Source organism: Gobius niger, assembly GCF_951799975.1.
Source record: "Gobius niger genome assembly, chromosome: 8".
In the NCBI taxonomy this organism is placed as follows: Eukaryota; Metazoa; Chordata; class Actinopteri; order Gobiiformes; family Gobiidae; genus Gobius; species Gobius niger.
The window spans coordinates 17,648,757-17,667,677 of record NC_136859.1 but is presented as its reverse complement, the minus strand read 5'-3'; the positions used below and the strand labels follow the sequence as shown (position 1 = coordinate 17,667,677).

The 18,921-nt window shown below is 39.4% G+C and overlaps 3 protein-coding genes across 3 annotated transcripts; all 3 read right to left on the bottom strand.

Annotated features, from left to right (window-relative positions):
- Positions 1-27: 27 nt before the first annotated feature.
- On the bottom strand, positions 28-1,233 carry LOC306966506 (C-type lectin lectoxin-Lio3-like). The gene is made up of 4 exons (XM_079561276.1): positions 1,127-1,233; positions 987-1,067; positions 756-893; positions 28-624 (listed from the first exon to the last, which is right to left on the bottom strand). Exons 1-4 carry the CDS (start codon positions 1,209-1,211, stop codon positions 233-235), a joined length of 696 nt encoding a protein of 231 aa, XP_079417402.1. The 5' UTR covers positions 1,212-1,233; the 3' UTR covers positions 28-232.
- A 1,017-nt stretch (positions 1,234-2,250) lies between these two features.
- Positions 2,251-3,531, bottom strand: LOC306966034 (CD209 antigen-like protein 2; the record flags this gene model as incomplete). The annotated part of the gene is made up of 2 exons (XM_079560668.1): positions 2,251-2,633; positions 3,459-3,531. 2 exons carry the CDS (start codon positions 3,529-3,531, stop codon positions 2,251-2,253), a joined length of 456 nt encoding a protein of 151 aa, XP_079416794.1.
- A 718-nt stretch (positions 3,532-4,249) lies between these two features.
- On the bottom strand, positions 4,250-10,750 carry colec10 (collectin sub-family member 10 (C-type lectin); the record flags this gene model as incomplete). Its single annotated transcript, XM_079560666.1, has 7 exons — positions 10,699-10,750; positions 7,240-7,311; positions 5,468-5,539; positions 4,996-5,049; positions 4,823-4,918; positions 4,555-4,763; positions 4,250-4,477 (listed from the first exon to the last, which is right to left on the bottom strand). The coding sequence occupies exons 2-7, from the start codon at positions 7,295-7,297 to the stop codon at positions 4,250-4,252; spliced, it is 717 nt and encodes a 238-aa protein (XP_079416792.1). The 5' UTR covers positions 7,298-7,311; positions 10,699-10,750.
- Positions 10,751-18,921: the final 8,171 nt, after the last annotated feature.

Below are 18,921 nucleotides of genomic sequence, written 5' to 3'. Positions count from 1 at the left end.
TGGCTTATTGAACACAGCACACACACATTCCTTTTATTGGAGACCTTTATAAGAATCATAAATCAAGGAGTGTAACAAGGTGCTTGTATCATTCTCTACTTTCCGGACCACACCCGCACTGATCGCTACATACCAAACATAACAATAATTTGAGAAAGAAAAATTACTGTTGTCTATGTGATGTTTTTGATTGGATTTCTTTGTATCCCTACAGTAACCAGTCTTTTCATTTTCATCCTGCAGCTTCACAGATGTATGAAAAGGATTGACCACAATTATTGTCATTGAAACCCACTTCTCCGTTCTCTATGCTTAAGTGGGCACAGTCTTCATTGTCATTGTGATTATTGGGTTCATCTTTCCTCCAAAAACCCAACTCAGGGTCAAGGACTGTCCCGTCCTCCCACTTCCATACGTCCTCTGTGCCCCTGTCCGACAGACCAATCCAGACGTGGTCGAAGAACAGACTTAGGGACTCAAGTCTAAGTCTGGTTTTAATGGTGACCAGACGCCCTCCGCGGTCCTCACAGTCTCTCTTACTGCTGAGCCAGTTCTTGGACACTGATTTTGGACACACGTAAAAGCATTCTCTGTTCACCTCTATCCATCTGACCGGGCAGGGACCTATAGGAATATTATCAGCTCAGTCAATTTTAGAGTTAGGAAAGAAAAGACTGTCAAAAAACCTATCTATTATTGTTTCACAGTTTTCTGTAGAAGCAAAGGCAATCCTTTTTTAAATATATTATACTCACCAGTTTTCCGTCTTCTTTCTTCTTTTGTTTCAGTTAAATTGTCCAACCTCGCCTGCAGCTGCATCACTATAGATGTCAGATTTTCATTTCCCTTTAGTTCCTTTAGGTTTTGGCTCCAAGAGGCGATTGCCCTGTTATCTACCATAGAAAAAGGGGGGGAAAAAATAGAAAATATTGTTTTTATTGTCAGCGATTGTGCGGCGTATTTCACAATATTATTCCTGCACTTACTGTGAGCAACAAGTGCTAAGATGACAGTCAGTAGAATGAAACACAGCAGTCCAAGACACACAGCTGCCCTGGGTCTTTTCTCTAAGAATGGGCTTAATGTCATTTAGCTTTACTCATGATCGTTAAACATCTATTCTTACCTGACTTTAGATTTTGTCCAAAGTTGTTCATTTTGTCATCCAGTTCCAATTTGTCCTGTTTAACATTGGCATATTCCCACGACATCTTTCAGGTTTGAGGTCTAAATGGCTCTGCTCATAAAAAGGAACTGTCTTTACAGATAAAACGTGCTTACGCTGAAGAATAAAGGGGATGTGAAAGCTTGAATATTTCCTGGTTTGATTTACCAAAAGAATGTCTGTTTTTGAGGTGATACAACATTTGGCATTGGGAAATACAAAGCACGAGGTGTTTTGTGGGTGCGAAATCAGCAGAATGATGTAATTTCAACATGCTATCCAGCCTAGGCTTCACACTTATGTGTTGTGGGATGAAATGACAAATTAGTTGAAAGCAAATCTTCTTTCACTTTTATTTAAATTGCTGATTCTAAAACACATACTGTGAATGAAATGTTGTTACTATGAAACCCACAGTTTAACACAGAGCATGTGTGCACAATGGCGTAGCAGAGGGAGGGAAGGGGAGATTTTCTGTTTTTTCCTATCACCAAAAACATGTACAATAGGCCAGGATGAATGATCCCCTACACTGTGTGAAGCGCTTTGGGTGATGTGTGTGAAAAACACTTTGAGTGGCTAATGTAGGTGGAAAAGCACTATATAAGTTGAGACCATTACCATTTACTATACAAATAAGCTTCCATTCCATTCCATGAATATTGGAATGCCAAGTTAATTTCTTTACCCTCTAAAATAATAAGGAAAAACATGACTGTATATGTCTTCAATGAAGGTATTCAAATCGTTTTCTGTACTGGTGGTTGAAGTCTCGAACGTTTCGCCTGTCATCCAAAAGGCTTCGATGAGAGGCGAAACGTTCAAGACTTCACATACAGTACAGAAGACGATTTGAATACCTTCATTGAAGATGGACAACTCCTGTATGACTGAGAGCTTTCACAGACGTGACTGTATATGCCTTTGTCATTCAAACAACAAAATAATGACCAAAAGAAAGGTCAGATTCACATAGTCTTTGGTACTTTCTTTCTTACTTAAAAAATAATCTCCCTCCTTAAAAAGATTTCAAATACGTTTTTTTTTTTTTTTTATCCCTACAGAAACCAGTTTTTTAATTTTCATCATGACGTTTCACAGATGTATGGAAAAAGTTGACCACAACCATTGTCATTGAAACCCATTGCTCCGTGCACTACACTTAAGTGGGCACAATCTTCTTTGTTGCCATGATTATTGGGTTCATCTTTCATCCAAAAATTCACCTTCAGGTCTGTCCCGTCCTCCCACCTCCATACATCCTCTGTGACCCTGTCCGACAATCCAATCCAGGCGATGTTGTGGAACAGACTTAGGGCCTGAAGCCTCAGTCTGGTTTTAATGGTGACCAGACGCCCTCCGCGGTCCTCACACTCTCTCTTACTGCTGAACCAGGTCTTGGACTCTCCCTTTTGACTGACGTAAAAGCATTCTCTGTTCACATCAATCCATTTCTCTGGGCAGGGACCTATAGGAATATCATCAGCTCAGTCGTTTTTAGGGTTAGAGGCACAGGCAATCCTTATTTAAATACTTTTCAAAAATAGTTTTACATTTTTACAACAGTAAATTAAGTAATTTAATTCATTTTTAACTGTACCCCAGGTTTCTTCCACTTTAAAGGAACTATAAGGAGTTTAAAAATGTTAAAATTAAGTATTTTCCTCCCCCCACATGTTCCAGCCATGTCCTAATGTGTAGAATGAGCTCAGACCTGTTCAACACAACTGCCTCTAAAATCCTGCACGGTCACTCAAAAATGTGTCACTTCGGCCCGAATTGCCGTCATGCACGAGCTTAATATAGAAGGTGCAGTTACACATATGGCCTGAGGTGGCAGTAGTGAGTATAAAATGGCGAACTTGCTTCCAGCCCCTTTAACAACAAAAATGTGTCTATTTATTGCCCAGAAAATTATTTATTTATTAAATATCGATACTCACCAGTCCTTTCTTTTTTTGCTTCTGTTAAATTGTCAAATCTCTCCTGCAGCTCTGTCACTACAGATGTCAGACCTTCATTTTCCTTTAGTTTTTTTTGGTGTTGGCACTAAGAAGCAACTGCACTGTGATCTACCATAACACAAGTAAAAATATATATATATATTTTTTTATTGTCAGCTATTGTGCGGCATATTCCACAATATTATTCATGCACTTACTCTAAGCAACAAGTGCTAAGATCACAGCCAGTAAAATAAAACACAGCAGTCCAAGACACAGAGCTGCCCCAGGTCTTGAAAGGGCTTAATGTCATTTAGCTTTACTCATAATCATTAAATATTTATTCTTACCTGATTTTAGGTTTTCTCCACAGTTGTTAATTTTGTCATCCAGTTCCAATTTGCCCTCTTTAACACTTGACATCTTTTACATGAGGTCTAACTTTTACTCTGCCCATAAAAAGGAACTGCCTTTAAAGATCACACATGTGCTTACATTGAAGAATAAAGAGGATGTGAAAGCTTGAATATGTCTGTTGTTGAGGTGATACAACATTTGGCACAAGTACAAGGTGATTTGTGGGTGCAAAAGGATGTAATTTCAACTATCCAGCCTAGGTTTCACATTTATGTGCTTTGGGATGAAATTACAAATTAGTTTAAGTTTAGCAAATCTTCTCTCACTATCGTTCAGATTATTTTTTTAATTGTTGATTCTATGCAAAACACATACAGTGAATGAAATGTTACTCTCAAACCCACAGTTTAACACAGAACAATATGAAATGTGTGCACAATGATGTGTGCGACATTTTCCGGTTTCCCCTACCACCAAAACATGTACAATAGGCCAGGATGAACAATCCCCTACACTGTGTGAAGCACTTTGGGTGACTTGAGTCATGTGACAGGACTATACAAATAAGTTTCCTTTCCATGAAGCTGTCCTTCAGTCAGTTGGACCTGGCACCAGCACAGATTGGATTATAGGAATGCCAACTTAATTTTTTTACCCTCTAAAATAATAAGGAAAACGATTGAATATGCCTTTCTCATTCAGACAACAAAATAATGACCAAAAGAAATAGCCAGATTCTCGTATTCTTTAGTAAAATACATTTAAGAAAAACACATACTTTCAATCAAGATAAATGCATGGGTGTCACTCCTCCTCTTCTCCTGCTTTTGGGAAACTCACAGATAAAAAACATGGAATTATTGCATTCGGTGTGAACCCACGTCCCCGAGTTGAGCAGCTCCACACAGCTCGAGTTAATCCTGAGAGAACTGACGCCATCCTCCTCAGTCCAACCTGAAAACACCTGCAGAGGGCTGGAGTCTGAGTACATGTAGCTGCTGCTCCCGTTCTGCTGAAATAGTGGAAAATATAGGATCAGTGTGAGTAATTCTTTTTATTCCAATCCAGGTTAACTGAACATGAACTTACTGTGTCTGGGCCAGCCTTCACTCCGATATACACCCTGGTGAGACCAGCCTGGCTGATGTACTCTGCCAGGATTTGGTTGATGTTGAGGGTTTTGGGCATGGCCAAGATCCCTCCTCTGAGCCTGCAGTTCACTGCAGCCTCCTGGAATATCTTGGCCTCTTTCACGAGGAAATAGTACCTCTCCTCTGTCTCTCTCAGGCCTAAAAGTACTGCACAAGATAAGATAATCAGCGTTTTATTGTTGCATCGATGCATTAGTTGCTCATACCATGTTTTACAAATTTGACCGCGTCTCTCAGCTTGCCCAAAGTGATGTCTAAAGGTCCAATAAGCCTCCTGTATCGGCCACAGTCACAGGTAGAGCCTATCAACATATAAATTAATCAATCAATCAATCAATACATTAAATTGAACATATCTGAAAGCATCTAATATTTCCACCTGGTTTTCCCTTCTGTCCATCAAGGCCATTGATGCCTGGATCACCCATCTCTCCTGGGCACAACAATAAGGAACTATGAAGCACATTTGTTTGTTATATTACTGTAATTGGCTGTCATTATGTTCCTTCTTTGTTGCTTGTTTGCTCCATAGGAAGTAATTGCAATCTATCTCCACTAGATGGTGTTGCAATGTAACTTAAACAAACCCCTCAGTTGCACAAATCTACAATGTTATATACAAGTATTGTGTTCAAATGTGTATAATTTACACCCATAGTCCATTTTAGAATTGCAATGCAGGACAATTTATACCCTCATGAAAGTATTTTGAGCTGTTGGGTTTGGGTGTCCGTCAAGTCATTATTTATAATCAGTGGGGTTTTGTTTACATGTTATAGTACATGTGAGTTTTACTTTAACATGTAACTGCACAATATATGATTACTAATTCATCAGAGGACACATTTTACCTTTGTCTCCCAAGGGCCCCATCTTTCCTATGTCCCCCATGTCTCCTTTAATGCCTGCATCTCCGGCATGACCTTTGAAAAAAAGAAAAGAAAAAGAAAAAGCTAAATAAGTGATGGACTTGATTGAAAATGATGTTCCTGAAAATGTATGTTGTATGTATGTTTCAAAATGAGTTAAACAAATGAGTTCACAAATCTGTAAAATAGGGGAGAAAAGCACTCTTGTAAAAAGTCTTCTGCAGTGGCTTGTACTGTATGTGTGCAGTGTTTTTGTTGGAGAGCTTCAGTTAAACGACATTTTGACTCGAGATAACAGTCCTTCCCCTCATAATAATAATAATGACAGACTTCTCTAACAGGTCTAACGTCTGGAGTGTCCCACTGTTAGAAAATCCCATGATGGTGTTTACATTTTGCCTTCAAATGTAGCCTTTGTTTGAGCATTAATTTTTTTCATTTTTTTATGAACGTGACTGTTAGGCTGCTGCAAAGACGTGTTGTTGCAAGTATGAAATGTCTTATGGAGTGCAAAAGCAATCATTTCTTTGTGTAAGTTGGGTTCACAGTCACAGTCACAATCACTTCTGATCATAATATTCCCCAAAATAAGGGGAAAAAAACAACAGTTTCAAATGAAATGACCTTGATTTTGACCGGGTCGGTTGGGATGTGAGACGCATGAGAGCCACTGTACCCGTCCACTCTCTGCAAACCAAAATGAGCAGCGCTATAGTGTTGCGAAGGCTGAAGTTGAAAAGTTGATTCGAGATCATGTATTGTATATTTTCGTGCTATTATTCTATGATTATGGTTAGAGACTAAAGTGTTCTGGTGTTTGTCTTTGACGCTGTCGGTCAAGTGTGTTCATGTGTGTGTGTATCTAAAATGTAAAACTGCACGGCCAAAGTAAAACAATCAATGCTATTGGTGACCTGCGGTAAAAGTAGTAATAGTGATTGTAACAAAGGCAGTAACAGATTCTACGGGGTGAGGTTTAGTTTGATAAGTTTGTTATTTCTGATTGGATATTTATTATACAGTATCTTTTAAAGCGCAAAGGTACGTTTTTCATTCCAACTCAAAGTTTTCATTCTTTCTTAGTTGAGATGTCCTCTGTAACAAAAAGAATATCGAATCAATAAAGTCATTCTAATCTTAAAATGTTTAAGACATACAATATATTTAATATACAAATGAAGGGTTAATATACAAAAACAGACAGTGCCACTGAGCTTGTAAATGTCTTCGTACTTAGAAGTGTTTTTCATTACCAGATCTGTTTAAAAAAAAAAAATCTTAAACGATTCTGAAAACCATTTGAAACGGAGATATCTGTCAACTTTATGGAGCATAGATAAATAAATGCAGGTCCACTGTAAACCAAAAGAATATATAGGCTATTGGACACATCTGAGACACATGTGGTGAGCAGGACGCAGCTTATTAACACATCTCATTCGCTTCCTCCAGAGACAGACAGTTCAGGGCTGGGCATTAGATCCAAGTTTTCGATCCAAACCAGACAATCGGAAGGGAAGATGCTCCGCTCAATTTCCAACAGAAATACCGGGGCGCACATGAGACACTCAACACTTTTCCGGGTAAAAAATGTCAAGTATGTTTTAATTTTCTTCATTCAGTTTCTACTATTGAACAGTGAGCATACTGTATGAATGACACTGTTTGTGATTACCACCAACCCATTTCAAATTGGTTTGATTGCTACAAATATGAAAAATCTCTTATGTTGGCCACAAAAGTGCTGTTTGTACCTGGACGTCCGGGCGGCCCAGCTTTCCCTAAGATTCCTTCCTCTCCTTCATCTCCCATGTGACCCTGGTCGCCTGGGGAAAAAAAATACATTTTGATACTCATTTAGGGAGAAGAATGCAAGAATGCTGACAAATTATACAGGGTTTTTTTCATAGCAACCTAATAACGATAACAATTTATGTAAAAAAAAAAAAAAAAATCATAAAATTGGAAGTACAAATTAGGTGTTGAGTGAAGTATAAGGTTTTTCCTTCTTCTCTGGCAACCAAATGCATCTTGAGAGTCTGTTTGGATCGCAATTATGTCTTAAGTCGTTCTTGCCAGGGGGACATTACATCTTATTTAGAGCTGTACTTTGAAACAGTCGCGTAATAACCCCTTCCTGATTTGTCTGGAGAGGTACTTAAGGAAACTGATTAGTCTTCCCTTTGGCGTGTTTGGACATTTCTGTAATCCCATTTTCCGGCAGCTGAAAACACACATAAACTGTGTCGAGTACTGCGCAGCTTGAGACGATCACGAAGAGCAAATTGAACAGATAAATAATAATAATAATAATAATAATAATAATAATAATAATAATTTACACTTTTTTTTTAAACTATTTTACTACAATTATTAGTCTTAAAGGAACAGGCCACCGTTTTTCCATATTGAGATATGTTCTTACCTGAGCTTAGATGAATTAATGCGCACCTGTCTGGTCTTTGTATGTGCCCTCAGTCACGCAAAACAGCTAAAGATGTTGTTAGCGTTTGGCCTCTCCCAATGTATTCCTATAGCTCCAAACGGGGGTGAAGTTGGAAACTACCACCCTCTTCCACGGGCATGCACAAAGACCTGACAGGTACATATCAACTCGGCTAAGCTCAGAACATATTTCAGTATGGCAAAAACGGTGGCCTGTTTCTTTAAGCACAGTAGCTTTGTCTATAATGCTCAGATCACTGTTCGTGGCAATATATGCCCCAGATGTGCCTATGGATTATTACTGACTCACAAACCACATTCATGCATTGGGGAGGTCTCCCATTAGGCAGACAGAGATACAAGCGCTCATTTCTCCCTATACTCAGTGTCTCTTTCAAACAAACAACAGGGCAAAGAGCGGTTGAAGAGGCCGTCTTAACTGAGAGGAATTGTATTGCCTTATTGTGATGTACTGGCTGTGACTGGCTGTATATTAGAGCTGTTCATGTGCTTGTATATACAATACATTGTATTGTATTGCATATATTACAGTAAACGGCAAGAGTGCAGATACATACTTTCAGTTGTCAAATGCGCAGGTAAAAAAAATATTTTTTTCAGCCTGGAACATAGTCAGAGTTGAGGCCTTTCTAACATCCTCATGAAGACTGTTCCAGATTTTAGCTGCATGAAACTGAAACGCAGCCTCACCGTGTTTATTATTGACTCTGGGAACCACCAGGGGACCCCTCCCTGAAGTTCTCAGGGCCCCAGATGGTTCATGCAGCCTAATTATGTCAGAAGTACTTCGGTGCTAAACCATGAAAAGACTTGAACACAAGCAGAGCGGTTTTAAATTCTATTCTCTGAGTGACAAGAAACCAGTGCAGAGACCGGAGCACTGGACTAATATGGTCGTATTTCCTGGTTCTTGTCAGGACTCGAGCTGCAGCGTTCTGGATGTTCTGCAGCTGACAGTGAGCAGGCCGTTACAGTAGTCTAACCTGCTGGAGACAAACGCATGGATAAGTTTCTCCAAGTCTGGTTTTGACTCTATTCCTACAATCTTAGCAATGTTTTCAGATGGTAAAAAGCTGCTGATGTTATTGCTTTAAAGTGGCTGTTTAAGTTCAGGTCTGAGTCCATGATTACTAATAGATTTCTAATCTGATTTTTAGGTTTTAGAGAGAGAGACTCAAGGTGACTAATAACACTTTCTCTTTGTGTCTGTGGGCCAAAAACAATGATCTCAGTTTTGTCCGAGTTTAGTTGGAGAAAGTTGTTTTGCATCCACAAACTGATCTGTTGGATGCAGTGACAGAGAGTATCTACAGGCCCATGTTCACCATCCGTCAGTGACACGTAGACCTGACTGTCATCTGCGTAGTTGTGGTAAGACACATTATTGCTGTTTATTAGCTGACCCAATGGAAGCAGGTATAAGAATAAGCGAGGTCCCAAGATTAACCCCGGGGGGACTCTGCAGGGGATGATCAATCAATCAATCAATCAATCAATCAATCAATCAATCAATCAATCAATCAATCAATCAATCAATCAATCAATCAATCAATCAATCAATCAATCAATCAATCAATCAATCAATCAATGAAGTGCCTTGCCCAAGTGCACAATGGCAGTAAGCAGCTGGAATCGAACCACCGGCTTGGATTTGTGTAATGTGAACAAATCCTCTCATGAACATTGCCAAACACTGCTTTCTTTATCGCTGTTAAAACGAGATTCCAGGAAAAATAAATACATGGTTTGAACATGAATAACATTTTCTTAGGAAACTACCTTGATTACTCCCAAGTTTGAGCCAGTCAAAAAGTATTTGTGTGGAAACGAAATGACGCCGGCTCGCTATTTTAATTCATAGTAAAATACACATAGGACGCCCACTCCGATCTGCAGACCTGTACACACAATCCGAGCTGGTCCTGTGGTCTACAGTATCTTGGATGAGTCTTGTACAAATAATCTCACAGTTTAGTGGCAGCTGTCTAAACACACACTGCCATAATGGGACTTTTTCCTTTTTCTACATAACCTGGAGTGGGAAATTCAACTGACAAAATATTACATTATGCTCGAAACAATTTTTTGCTTTTTAGTGACTGCAAAGCTAGACCAAAACAATGTCAAAAACAATATTACTCAATCCATTTTAACACAGTCAACCTATTCAGTTGCGTTTCTCGACCCAGGTGTCGGTAAAACACTTCACAGTAACCCCTTATGCAAAAACTAATTCTTGTGCAACCACTGCATCATTTATCTTGGGACTTGGCACAGCCTTATGGCCAAATTGAAAGAAACAAATTCATCTCATTTTGATCAATTCTGTCTTTACCAACTTTGGAACAGCGGTTCTTTTCCATTTCACCGACCTCCACGGTTTGAGCATGATGTCAACTCCCCAAGGACAGTCTCTGAATTATTTGGAAGCCAAAACTCCATGTCATGGTTTTCAGTAATGCTTATTTTATTGTGTACTTTATAAGGTCTGTCTGTCTGAATCAGCGGGGAAACAAGCTACTGGATGTCATAAAACAGAAGGCACGCTGTGAGGAGGCTTTCCCTGCAAAGTCCATGAAGGAGCTGACTCAAGGCTAGTAAACAACAGGACATTGCATGCACTCAATTGTCATGATTAGCGTTGTAAACTCCCAAACAAATTACATAGCCCAGGTCTACCCCCTGAATTTTCCATTCAGACTTACAGTACACAAAGCCGGACAATGAATGCACAGAGTAAGCTTTACCTTTTGCTCCTGGGATAAGGGAGTTAGAGCACACTTCGAGGGAGGCAGAGGGATAACGGCTCGCCAATAGTAAAATGGAAAAAGCCAACAGTCCTTTGGATGGTTTTGTTGCCATTATCCTTAAAATTGCAGCCTTTTGGTATAAAGAAAGAAGAATGTCCTGGAAAGCAGCCTCTAAACTGCAGCGCTGTTGGGCCAGTAAAAAAAGAGAGCCACTAATGAGCAAACACAGAGAGCTTGTTTATAAAAGACTTATCAGAGACTTGTCAAATGTCAAATAACACTTCACATACGGCATTCCTCTGTGCGCCTTCCATTTAAGCATGATAATTAAATCATTGGCAACACACAACTGAACACAATAACATGTACAGTGTTCAAACGCATCTATGCATCTTATTCTTTAGCATTTCTTTGTTAGGCCATAGTTTCATACAACATGCATGGGATGTCATACAAATGTAGGTGGACATATTTAGAAAAAAACGTTGCATGGGAAAGGTACAAAGAATTGCAAGGCACGTTCATTGTAGCATGGCTTATTTGAATATGTGTATATGGCCTTCTTCATGTGTGGTTACAGGTTATAAGGATGATGCTGTCCCATTCAGGAGCCAAATGAAATTCAACTTTGAGTTTGTTTGTTTATTTAATTATTGACTATGATGCAGAACATTGAGGATTCACGGCTGAGAGGAACTGCTGTCCCTATGTAGGAAGTGGCTCATAGTCCCACCTCAAACATTAAAAACCCAGAGCAATTAATTAGCAATAAAGCATATCAATGAATAACAATAATAAAGCATGCACAAATGTCAGTTCCAGGAGCATCCCGATCTTTCTTACATTCACCCATATGTAAACGTTCATGTGCTCAGGCTTATTGGGAAAATATCATTATTTTAATCCAATCAGGGCATGTTTACCTTAAATTATACAATGTCAGAAAGGACACACAGACTTGCTTATACTTTGCTTTAATTCTGCAAATAGTTCGTCCAATTGAATCTTGCGGTTTGTCATTTCTCTATGGAAAATGCCGGGCTTTATGGGCTTTGTGAGGAAGAGGATGGGTGGCTCAGCGCAGACGAGAGACAGACAGAGCAGGAAGGATCAGGGGAAAGAATGAGCCGCAATCACACCAGAAGACGCATTAAGACAACAGGGACATGGAGGAAAGTGTGTGGTCGGACCATGGGACTTGGCTCTCCCTGTGCAATGCATTCTGGGTTATCTTTGGGTTTGACAGCTAATCAGGCGCTAGCATGCTACATTCTTAGAAGTTCAACAAGAGGCTAATGTTTGCAAGGAGAAATCATTAATTGGAAAAACAGACTCCTCTTCATCAGGCCTGCGCGGCTCCCTGAAGGAAAGAGTTGACAACTGCTGGCAGTGATAGTTGGCCAGACTGAGCAGAGAGATGTGCTGCAGAGTTTATTGTGCTTGGCTTCAACTTATGTTATTGGTATTTACACACGAAACATATTTCAGAACACCCAGAAATGATGCGGAAACATATTTTTGTTCATAATTAAATTCACCTGTGTTAATACTTTTGCTTTTGGGCTTTATGTTGTTATAAACTAGATTTATAACAGTTTATCAGTCTTTGATCTTGTTTTTGTTGAATCCAGTTACAAAGTCTGAATTTACAGCAACAGGACGCAAATCTTACTTTTTTCCAGGCTTCTTCTAAGGTTGATCGATCTGCAGTAGAAAGTGTTTCGTCCAAACAAAAATATGGTTTAGGTCACCGTCTGGCTCATAAATTTCATCAAATCTCTGCAGAATCTGACCTGTTTTCCGCTTACTTCGATCTTTTGCAGGCTGTCGTCCATTACAACTTCTGTGATCGAATACCTTCAAGTCATACATTTTTATTTCCAAAAGTGTGCCAGCATGATTCTCTGGCACACTTTTTGGCTAAGGTCTAGAGAAGCGCAACATTCCTTCTATGCGCTGTGAACATGCACACGTCTGCTGCCCTGAAGGCTAATTGTTTACATGTGGTTTAAATAGTGCTTTGTAATTACAAGCGTGATTCACACTCCTGAGTGCAGACTCCACAGCGGTAACCACACACGACACAGCAGCCATATTCCTGTGTGGCACTCAAACTCATTTGCTAAAGCCCATGGGTGTTAACTGCCCACACATGTGTTGAAGACAAACTAGTCAGATGTAAGCTCTGAGCATAAAACATTTGCCTAACCTCCTCTGACAGACTGCACTGTTTATTTACTATGGGCTTGGTGCAAACAAATAACCATGGCAACAGTCAAACACTGTCTGATTGGTCTCGGTGCTGTTTAAGTCTTGTTTAAAGAGCATTCTCAAATGTGCTTTGCATTTGATGGTAGAGTACGCAGCACGCCTTTTGTTTAAGATTTATCCACCTCAACTGTTGCTCCAATTGACAACAGGAAGATGGAATGTAAGAATTTGAGGGTGAGGAGATGGAGGGCTGCCTTACAGTCACAGCCTCAGTGTCAACGTCTTAAAGGGATATTTTAGGATTTTTGACATAGGGCCTCATTTCCTTGTGATCCAGAGTGTTGTTGATTTCTGGAGATTTTTTTTAAAAATTCATGCAGTCCTTATATTTGAAGAGTTTAGAGGCTAGTGCTAGGCTAGCGCATCACGGCACCAGCTAGCCTGCATTAAAAACAGTCTGACCCACTCCACAGTGCACCTGAGGCAAATCACTTATAACACCAGACTACCAATATAAATGTCTGTGTCGATATAATATAATATAATATAATATAATGTAATGGTAATTTTTGAAATTTAACTGACCTTGCATCACATGTTTTACCACATTTTCTTCTTCAAACATAAGGACTGCAGGAATAAAAATAAGAAAATCTCCAGAAATCAATAACACACGGGATAACTAGGAAATGAGGCCCTATGTCAAAAATCCTGAAATATACCTGTTGATGCAAATAAATGAAAACAATTGTCTTTTCCTATTTTGATTAAGCTCTTTTTGACCGACCTTTTGACCTACCAGTTTTCCTGTCAGTTACTTGGTTAAAAAATATGTTATTCGTCAGACAAAGGAACAGCTTTCTGCCATCATGCAACCTACACATTTCAAGAGAAAGAGTAACACAGTGCAGTATTTCTGGCGTTTTGCAGTTGTCAACCATGCGTTTGTGACATGTTGTCACATGTCTCTGTAATGATTACATGTCTCTGTAATCACATATTTAAATAATAACCTCCCAAACAAGAAGTAGTGCAAGTACAACAACAACAACAACAACAACAACAACAACAACAAGAAAAACACAAAAAATTACTAAAACATGCATTTCATAATCTGCTATTTGTGGCTCCATATCAACCATGTAAACAAACCATTAACTTGCAACTGCTGTCTCCAAAACATTTAAACACACATAATCCACCAGGTTGTGAGAGAAATTTGCATCTTGAAAGTCCCCAGGGAAAGTTTGGACAGAAATACAGAAACAGACTGCATGACAACAAAACAGTATCTGTGTGAGTGCAGGTTATTCAAATGAACGGGAGGGGTATGACGAATAAAGCATTTTCATACTTCACGTGAGACGCAGATTTGGAAGGTACAGACAGTTTAAGTCGATAAATACCTGGGTAGTGTTCAGTAATACAGAATAGACCACAAGCGTTAGTCCATTAATCTATCCAACCTAATTTAAAATAAGGCATATCATTTATGTTTAGGGGAAATGGTGTTGTGCAGTCGTCCTCTTCTTATGACCAATCACAAATTAGACAAAATTAAAGCCACACCGCATAGCATTTCACAGAATCTGTAGAATAAAATACAAGCATTTATTTTATTACAGATATTATCACTGAAAAAAAAAAAAAAAATACACCAAGAAATGTCCCAAGACCTGACTGTAGCTTTACTGGGGGGCGTCTCCAACTCGTCTCCATGGATATGCTGACTAAAGGCTAAATATGACAGCTTAGGTCCTCATCCAAATCCATTCTTTGATTACCTACTGCAAAAATACAATATTCTGTGTCCATCTGCTGGAAGCATACAGTATTTTGTATGGCTGGCAACAGTATAGTTATAGGATTCTGTAGGTCTTTATTGTCATTGCAAAGTTAATCACAACAGAATTCTCTTTGAGAGCTCTCCCTTGCATAGCAGCATGAAACACATAAAATATAAATAAAAAGTATAACTAGAGGGTCAGTGACTAGGTGTTTACTCACAAGTAAATCTAGTAGCACGTACAAAAGTGGAGCAGCAAATGTTAGATCAGGCCCAGAGAACACGCACAAAATTGCATATTTTATTTTTCAGCTTGCACTTGCTTGCACCTCTCTTAATTAATGACCCCCATAGTTTTTATATATCGTTGTTACACTGCGTGTCTTTAAATACAAAATAATAGACATACTGTATAATAATAAATGAACTCATCAATACTTGCCTCCAGTGTCTGCGTACATTGGTGTGTGAGTGAGAGAGTAAATGAGTGACTGGTTCATTACTGTAAAGCGCTTTGGGCCTGATAAAGGTAGAAAAGCTTTATGTAAGTTGAGTCCATTTGCCATTAACTATGAACACTCATGGAGGCACAAGTTTCCTTTACTTTTGCATATGTAAATACATTTTTTTAATTTATTTTTTTACCTATTTTCTTGTACAGCACTTTGTGATTTTATCTGTGAAAAGCGCTTTATAAATAAACTTTACCTACTTACTTACTTTTTTTTTTAAATCAATCATAAACAATAAAATATGTGGTATTGTAGACCTATCAAAGGACTGAGAAAATGCTTGGTAAATGTTTTTTAAATGTGTTTTCTCCTTTTTTCATTTGTACAATCATAAACGATACAATAGGTATTATTGACCAACTAAAGGTCAGAGAAAATACTTACAAAAATACTTTGTACGATCATAAACGAATACCACTAGATTCTAGACATGCCTATCTAGAAGTGATAAGTGAAGTGAAAATGCTGCAGCTTCATGTTGGATAAGTCAGGGGTAGGTTTTACATACGCTCTGTGAACTTCAACCTACTCCTTTTGAGTTTGCAAATTCACTTTTTTGCTGCTCAATTAAACTAATAAACTAAACCAATCTATGCGTCCTGCAGGTCCCACACACTCAATTACTTTCATACTTCTATATTAGACTCACTATTCTATTATTATTTATGTGGTCTCGTCCTTGTCCCTGCACGCCCAACAAACTCTCAGAGGTTAGTGAACTCACATGCCAGGTTAAGAATTTGAGTAACAGAATCTGTTTATAGGATTAATATACTCAAAGTGTGGCAACTCTGTCTACGACCATAACCACATGGAGACACTAGGCACAGCATGCACCTAAATTATAAACACAGAAATCTTTTAATCAGATATCAAGATTAGACCCCTCCTATAGTGGATTTAGGACACAATTCTGAATGAAGTTAACTTGAGCAAGAGGTAGTATCTCACTCTCGTTGAAACGTTGGATTACTGCAGATTGGGAGCTGCAAACCACAAATGGCTGTGTGCAAGTGGCTGCTGATATTAAATAATATGAGTCAGATGGGTGTTGAAAATCACCTCAGCCCTGAACGTTTCTCACGACTCCACCTCACACTTTTGGATGTCCCTGTGTTTTTACAGTGCACCTCATCCAGACGTGTGGTTCTCTTTAATATTAAAAACTCTTCCTGTTGGCGGTGATTGACAGAAGCTGAAATTCAGCGTCTGAGCTTCATCTTACAGTCTGGAAATATGCACAGAATTGGCTTGACTTTGTGAGAGGTATGGCGGGACAGTGGCTCAGATGTGGGTCATGTTATAACCAGGTGGGTGGTTCGAGCTCTGGCTCCTGCAGGTGCACACTTCCCTGTCCATTGTTCCTACATCTTTGACTTAAAGGTGCACTATGCAACTTTTTATATGGAAAAATAAAACTTGTTTTTTTGTGCATATTTGACCTTTTAGTGACTCAGTGGCGTTATGGGTGCAGTGTGGCACCTTTGCTTTCCCTCACAGTGACCTTTATGACAGTACAGGATCTGTTTTTCAGGGTTCGTACCAGCAACTGTCTCCAAAACAATTGATTCCGGAGCATCATAGAGGCCACTATGAGGGAAAGCAAAGGTGCCACGCTGCACCCATAACGCCACTGAGCCACTAAAAGGTCAAATATGCACAAAAATCAAGTTTTATTTTTCCACATAAAAAGTTGCATAGTGCACCTTTAAGTCAAAGATATAGGAACAATGGACAGGGAAGTGTGCACCTGCGGGAGCCAGAACTTGAACCACTCATTTTCTGGTTATAACATGACCCACATCTGAGCCACTGTCCAGCCATGCCTTTCACAAAGTCAAGCCATTTCTGTGCATATTTCCAGACTGTAAGGTGAGATTTTTGTTCTACATAAGAAGTTGCATCGTGCACCTTTTCAGAGAACGATGCAAAATCTTGTATCTCACAAACCAGTAATCCTTTCTTCCTTAACCCGAAAGATATTTGCGGGAGCAGCCAGATGTCTAAGTCCATTCGATTTCATACCATTGTGTTACCGACTGCATTTTGTGACGGTGACTAAGTTTGTAGTATTCATTATGCACTCATTATGTGGAGGAATGGGTCAGATCTAAATACCTTGACAGAAACATAATGGAAAACTCTCAATGGTGCGTTCATATCACAGTGGGACAAATGAGTGTTTTGGAGAATTCCCCTTGGATCTGTGAACATATTGTGAACGTGGTTAGTGTTTAAAGGCTTCCCGCTCTTCCACCTCAGTGTGCTGGCAGCGAGGCCTGTTTGTCTCACCCTGGGCCTCAGGAGGGTGACCGCTTTCGCAGAGACAATTTTCTATGTGTGTTTTAAAATGAATTAATGCACAATTTGATTTGAAAATGGTGATAAAAGCACTGAAAGCCTCTGGAAACCAAATTAAATGAAATTTCCAATGAAAACTTGAATTGTATGAGTGTTACGTAATAGAGCTGACTGCGCGACTCAATTTTACTGCAGCCACACTGAAAACAATGTTGTGTTTTACTTAACTGTTTTTGAAATGCCCCGGCCAAAGAAACAGATGCAAGTTTAGACTTTACAAGACGCGCCTCTCGCTGAAATAAAAAATGTTCTTGGACATTTACTGAGATCTTTATTTTTATGATGTTTTCTTCACAGCATAAATCACAGACATGGAAGATTTAATTTGTGGTGAATGACTTATGAAATGACTACAGATGGCTTGCAGTTTTTCGAAGACTGCGGTTCGAGCCACTAGTGTTGCTTTAGGCATGAGCTGGACCATGTCTGTTTTCTAATAGTCAGAGGCACTACCAGGGACTTCCTGTCTGTGGCCGCGCATGTCTCTCACACAGGCGCTAGAGTGTATCGAGATGTGTGGCCCGACATCACGATGTGCGGTGTGAAATGTGGGCTCATACTGACAACAGAGTGAGACCTGCTGAGCTCCCATAGTCGCCCCATAAATCATGCAGCTGCGGGTGAGGGAGGAGCACATTCTTTCTGATAAGAAACTTGATTGTGATTAGTTAGGATCAGTAAAGACGTTCATACTAACGTCACAACATATCCACCTGCTTTAGAGCTACCCGTTGCTGTCCTGAAGTGTGAGCAGGTCCTTTGTGTCCTGATTCTTTTCCTACAGCTTAGACCAGGGGTGTCAAACTCATTATGAGTCGTGGGCCGAAATTAAGCTCCCACGCATATAATAGAGCACTTTTTTCCAGTAAATTAACAATAATAAGCTGTGATTTGGTCAAAGCCCCAACTTGACTGTAGCTTCATTAATAACAACGGCTCACACTTGTATTGCGCTTTACAAGCCTGTGTCACAAGTTTCTCAAAGTGCTACATAGTCATTATTCATTCACTCCACACTCGGTGGTGATAAGCTGTTACTGAAGCCACAGCCGCCCTGGGACTGTCCATATATAATATATATATATATATATTCTGCTATATAAAGTGTTGTTCATATACTGTGCTCTTATTATGTCAGTGCCCTCTGCTGGACACGTGTTAATGCCCCCTAGTGACTGGAATGAGCATTCTGGTTATTCTTTAAAAAATCATAACTCCGCACAGGAATGGGCAAGAAACGTACTTTTTTTTACATACTCTGGAATTTATGCTCTACAGGGCAGGGGCCGGCTTAAAATCAAATATGTTTGACACCCCTGGCTTAGGCCATTTAAATATAATCCAACGATA